This window comes from Rhinolophus sinicus, chromosome 14 (assembly GCF_057876585.1).
Source record: "Rhinolophus sinicus isolate RSI-liver-muscle chromosome 14, RSI-T2T, whole genome shotgun sequence".
Lineage (NCBI taxonomy): Eukaryota > Metazoa > Chordata > Mammalia > Chiroptera > Rhinolophidae > Rhinolophus > Rhinolophus sinicus.
In genome coordinates this window covers 182937825-182943689 of record NC_142514.1, presented here as the reverse complement: position 1 = coordinate 182943689, position 5865 = coordinate 182937825, and the positions used below count along the sequence as shown (strand labels likewise).

The following is a 5865-nucleotide window of genomic DNA, read 5'->3' as shown; positions in this document are numbered from 1 at the left end:
TATGAGTCTCTGTCTCTTTATTATAGTTTATCCCTCGCCTTCCCACGGCTTGTGTTGTGCAGGCCGCAACAATGAACCTGTTGGTCAAGGACGGGCATGATTGAAAAAGGAATGTGTCCACTTCATACACCCACAGAAGGTGCTCTTTGCTGATCATTCACAGGTCAGTTAATATCACACTCTGGACTCGTTCCAAGAAGTCTAATGCCAGAAACAAGAGGGGTCATGTTACTGATCCCATGGACGTTACAAAGATAATAAAGAAAGATGATGAACAACTCGATGGCCACAATCTGATAGCTTAAATGAAATGGACCAATTCCTTGAGTGACACAAAGTACAGGCAGACCCTGGAGAAGTTGCTGATGGGTTCCAGACCCCACAATAAAGTGACTATCACAATAAAGTGAGTCACACAAATGTTTCGGTTTCCCAGTACATATAAAAGTTATGTTTACACCACTGTAGTCTATTAAGTGTGAGATAGCATTACATCTAAAGAACAATACACATACCTTAATTAAAACATACCTTATTGTTAAAAAGTGCTAACCATCATCTGAGTCTTCAGCGAGTTGTAATCACTTTGCTGGTGGAGGGTTTTGCCTCGAGGTTGACAGCTGCTGACTGAGCAGGGTGCTGGTTGCTGAAGATTGGGGTGGCTGGGGCGATTTCTTAAAATAAGACAACAACGAAGTTTGCCACATCGACTGACACTTTCTTTTACAAACAATTTCTCTGTAGCATATGCTGCTGTTTGATAGCATTTTACCCACAGAAAACTTCCATCAAAATTGGAGTCAATCCTCTCAAACCCTGCCACTGCTTTATCAATTAAGTTTATGTAATATTCTAAATCCTTTGCTGTCATTTCAACAATCTTCACAGCATCTTCACCAGGAGTAGTTTCCATCTCAAGAAACCACTTTCTTTACTCATCCAGAAGAAGCCACTCCTCATCTGTTACAGTTTGATCATGAGATGGCAGCAGTTCGGTCACATCTTCAGGCTCCATTTCTAATTCTAGTTCTCTTGCTCTTTCCACCACATCTGCTCTTACTTCCTCTACTGAAGTCTTGAACCCCTCAAAGTCATCCAGAGGGTTGGAATCAAGTTCTTCCAACTCCTGTTGATGTTGATATTTTGACCTCTTCCCATGAATCACGAATGTTCTTAATGGCATTCAAAATGGTGAATCCTTTCCCGAAGGTTTTCAATATACTTTGCCCAGATCCACCAGACGAATCATTATCTATGGGAGCTACAGTCCTACAAAATGTATTTCTTAAATAATAAGACTTGAGAGTCAAAGTTACTCCTTGATCCACGGGCTGCAGGAATGGACATTGTGTTAGCAGGCATGAAAACAAATCTCATTGTTCCGGAAGACAAAGCAACTTATAAAAGTCTCCTAGGGTCACAATCAAAAGACTGGGGAGCTAACTTGAAGAGGCTCCCAGGGGCAAAAGGCGGGGAAATTCGAATAATAACTACAATAGAAGCATTTGAAATGTTGCTTCCTGGCATAGTCATCGGTTTGGCTCAAATAAAATCTTATAAAAATTAAAAAATAATAACTACAATTAAGTGAAACCCTTCAAAATGCTAAAATCCATTATTTAATACTTGTTTTAAAGGTCACCATCGGAACATGCTAGGAAAATAACTTACTATTTTAAAAACTGGGAAATAAGAGGAAAGTATCAAGCAATTATTTTTGCCTTTCTTATACTCACCGTACCAGTGGGCCACCAAATAGTTGATGGGAGGAGTTTGGTTTCTTATAGATGTATTCCAGCTGGTAAATGAAGAAGAATTGGTGAACTTAGAATATCAGTTTGGTAACCCCTAGTAATGAAAGGATCCAGGCAATGGTCATCCATTGCTGCTAGCCTCACAAAAAAGAGAGACATACGATATTATGTCCCTTCTGATGGAAACACACACACACACACACACACACACACACACACACACAAAGAATCCAATGAAGCTTCTAGATCTAATTTACAGGAAATACAGGGCATATGAACACGACAGTACAGGAATGCAATCACTGAAATCCAGACTACGGGAAACTTATAGAACTAAAATATGAAAAATAGGGCAGGCCAGGTGGCTCAGGGCAGTTGGATCTCCGTGCTCCTAACTCCGAAGGCTGCTGGTTCGATTCCCACATAGGCCATTGGGCTCTCAACCACAAGACTCCCCATTCGACTCCTTGACTCCTGCAAGGGATGGTGGGCTCTGCCCCCGGCAACTAAGATTGAACACGGCACCTTGAGTTGAGCTTCCGCTGAGCTCCCAGGTGGCTCAGTTGGTTGGAGCGTGTCCTCTCAACCACAAGCTTGCAGGCTTGACTCCCGCAAGGGATGGTGGGCTGTGCCCCCTGCAACTAACAACAGCAACTGGACCTGGAGCTGAGCTGCGCCCTCCACAACTAAGACTGAAAGGACAACAACTTGACTTGGAAAAAATCCTGGAAGTACACACTGTTCCCCAATAAAGTCCTGTTCCCCTTCCCCAGTAAAATCTTTTAAAAAACAAAAATATAAAAAATAAAATCCAACATCTACTCTTGAGTTAAAAACCCTTGTAGTATTTAACAAGACATATATAACATATTGAAAGGTGGCTTTATGATTATTGGTAAAGTAGCAAAACAGTTTCCCATGAAAGTTTCAGGAAAAAGAAAACGATGTCTATTGAAATCAGTAATATTTGAGATTGTTCTGATAATGCCAGAAAACCAATTACACGATGTAATGAGGAAGCAAAATTATCATTATTTGGAAGTCAGATGACTAATTCTGGAAGACTCAAGAATATTAAATGAAAACTATTAGGAGTAATAAAAAATTCAGTAGATATCTGGTTAAAAATTAATATGTAAGAATCAACAGCTTTCCTGAAAACTACGGCCTGCAGGCCAAATCCAGCCCACTGCCTGTTTTTGCAAATAAAGTTTTATTGGAACACAGCCATGTTCAGTCATTTACATATTGTCTATGGCTGTTTTTATGCTACAATGACAAAGTTAATCAATTGTGATGGAGACCATAAGAAAGGTTTGCCAAACTCTGTTATAGATAAGTAATAATCAGAAAAAATGGAAAAAAGATCTAATTTGTAATAGAAACAAATATAAGCTATATAGGAAAAAAACTTTAAAATATAATAATTTAGGTATTATTATACCTAGAAAGTTGTGAAGAAAACCTCACATCTGTGCAGAGACATAAAAAATGACATGAATAAATGGTAATATCTTATTCTTGATAGAAAACCAAAGCAACACTCTGTCAACGCCCTCCAGCCAAAGCCCACCAGGGACATATCTGTGACTGAACAAATGAGTTTATTACTCTTGCACTGTGGGGCATTTCAGTAAGAGGGTGTTAGAAAGGATTTATAGAATTTGGGCTTGTGTTAGGTGATTGGGAGGAAGGTTTAAGGAAGTGGGGCTTTTCTCTGGATTGGATACTGTCAGGAAGTGGGAGTTTTCTCTGATGGGCTAAAGTTAACAGATCTTAACTAAACAGAGGCTAAAGCTGTAATTGGTAAAGAAGCAACAGTCGGGCCACCCCAGTGGCTCAGGCGGCTCAGGCGGTTAGAGCTCCATGCTCCTAGTGCCGAGGGCTGCCGGTTCAATTCCCATATGGGCCAGTGCCAGATGGCTCAGTTGGTTGGAGTGCGTCCTCTCAACCACAAGGTTGCCAGTTTGACTCCAGCGGGGAAAGGTGGGTCCTGTTCCCCTTCCCCCCAGCCCCCCAAAAAAGCAACAGTCACTTATAGAGGGCTGTTTCATCATTTTTGTAGGTTGGACAATGTTCGTGTCTTTGTCCACATTCCCACGATTACAGAGTGATCTTGTTTTTGTCTTGATCCCTTATGTCGGAGTGACCTTGTCTGATGATGTTCTGTGAAATTGTTCATGTTCAACAGAACACCAAGTCCACTTTCTGGACGTCTGGGGATGTTTTTCTCTTTTTCAAATCTAAGAATTAAATGCAATTTTAATCTGAATTACCAGTTTGTAGGTGTTTGTTTTATGAGACAACTTGACAAAACATACCTAAGTTGGGTATCTGAATAAACATTAGAGATAAACCAAAAAAGTATTGTGAAAACAACAAAAGTTGATAAATTTGACTACACAAATTTATCTTTTGTGTTAATAAAAATAGACTATACACAGGTTTGGGAGACAAACCACAAATTCGGATAATGTATCTTCCATGCATTTGAAGAAGGGTTGATTGATGTCCCTAGTAAAATTAAAAACTCCCTATCAGTCAATATAAAAAGTGTACATTTCGGAAAACAAATGTACTGCTCAACACCTGAAACTAATATCATATTGTATGTGAACTGCATTTGGGGGGAAAAAATGTTACTTAAAAAAAAAAGTACCATTGAAAATTTTCAAGAAAAAAAAAAGCTGGACTTGAACACAGGGAGGTGGAGCTTGCAGAAGAGCGTCAGGGAAGTACTACGCTTCCCAGGAGATTGAATTGACTGCCCACGGCCTCCCGACAGGCTTCGCGCGGCTTACGCGCCAGCTTCGGCCTCGGCCAGCGAGCCGCGGAATCGCAGCGGAGGATGGAGAGCAGCGACGAGGAAGACGTGGTGAAGCACCGCGTCCACCTGCGCCTCGTCACTCTGCGCAACACCGCCCCCGTCACGCTGCACCTTCTGCCCTGTGAAATCCCGGTTAACCGGCCCGCCCCCGTGGAGCGCTTCTTTACTCCGGCCATCCGCCAGGGTCCGCGAGGTGAGCGATCGCGGCCGGACTACGGCTCCCGGCAGCCCCCGCGCCGGCGCCGCACTCCCGTCGGCGTGGAGGGGCGCGAGGGCTCCTGGGGATCATGGTCCACCGGAGGCAGCTGGAGGGCCGCTACCGGGGGTTTGCCCCGCAGGGCCTGGCTCAGGCCTTCACTGAGGCCCTGCGCCTGCCTCCTCCAGGACTTGAAGTGTCGTTTCGGGGCCGCAGCCTACGGGGCGAGGAGGTGGAGGTGCCGCCCAGCCTCGTGGGATACGTGATGAGGATGGAAGAGAAGGGAGAGGTGTTGGGGAAACAGGACTTCGCCGAGGGTTCAGAGAATGAAGAGGAGCAGGAGCTGCTGGAACCCCCCGAGGCGCTGGAGCGGGACTTCGTGAGCACAGGGGAATCGAGTTGGCCGGAGGTGCGGGTGGGAGCAGCGGCCCCCATGCTGAGTCGGACCTCTTCCCCAGGACCGCTTCATCGGAGCCTCTGCCAGTTTCAGCCGCTTCACCGTGTGGGGCCTGGAGACCATCCCTGGCCCGGATGCCAAAGTGCGTGCGGCCCTAACCTGGCCCAGCCTTGCTGCAGCGGTGAGTAGATAGATGTGCCCTCTTCCTCCCAGACCCCATGCATTCCCCCGCTCTGGCTTCAGTTATTTCCTGGGTTGCCCAGCAATTGCCTGAGTGGATTTGGGGCTTTGGGGCTGGGGAGCACAATGGGACAGATGGAGCTTGGGTCTGACAGGAGGGTTAGACTGGGCAAGGGCAGTGTGGCTTCCCCACCATTCTTCTCTGGCCTGGAAGGGGGTGTTATTCAAAGCAGCAGGTTCCTCCCCCAGCATGTGGGCCACCCAGCCACTCCATCTTAGAAATCCAATAGGAAGTAACCCCTGTTGCAGATTCATGCACCGGTGCAGGACGACTGAGAACCAGAGCTCACAGTTGAAAGCCACCAATCCTTTCACCCCAGTAAACCAGCTCTTCACTTTGGAGCCACTGATTTCATCACTCCAATAAACAAGCTCTTCACAGCACCCGTGAGTCTGCCCATATTTGGGGCCCCTAAGCCGGCACTGCCCCATCTCCCACAAGAACCTTTTC

General features: G+C 45.2%; 1 protein-coding gene across 1 annotated transcript; it reads left to right on the top strand.

Moving 5' to 3' along the window:
- Nucleotides 1–4533: 4533 nt before the first annotated feature.
- RNASEH2C (ribonuclease H2 subunit C) lies at nt 4534–5798 on the top strand. The gene is made up of 4 exons (XM_019737775.3): nt 4534–4774; nt 4966–5156; nt 5236–5355; nt 5664–5798. Exons 1-4 carry the CDS (start codon nt 4603–4605, stop codon nt 5688–5690), a joined length of 510 nt encoding a protein of 169 aa, XP_019593334.2. The 5' UTR covers nt 4534–4602; the 3' UTR covers nt 5691–5798.
- Nucleotides 5799–5865: the final 67 nt, after the last annotated feature.

What these genes read in the sequence shown, in the direction of transcription:
- RNASEH2C (XM_019737775.3), top strand. Translation starts at nt 4,603, where the DNA reads ATGGAGAGCAGCGACGAGGAAGACGTGGTGAAGCACCGCGTCCACCTG. An exon ending in AGGCGCTGGAGCGGGACTTC is followed by an intron (nt 5,157 to 5,235) that starts GTGAGCACAGGG and finishes CCTCTTCCCCAG; the next exon opens with GACCGCTTCATCGGAGCCTC. An exon ending in GGCCCAGCCTTGCTGCAGCG is followed by an intron (nt 5,356 to 5,663) that starts GTGAGTAGATAG and finishes CCCCTGTTGCAG; the next exon opens with ATTCATGCACCGGTGCAGGA.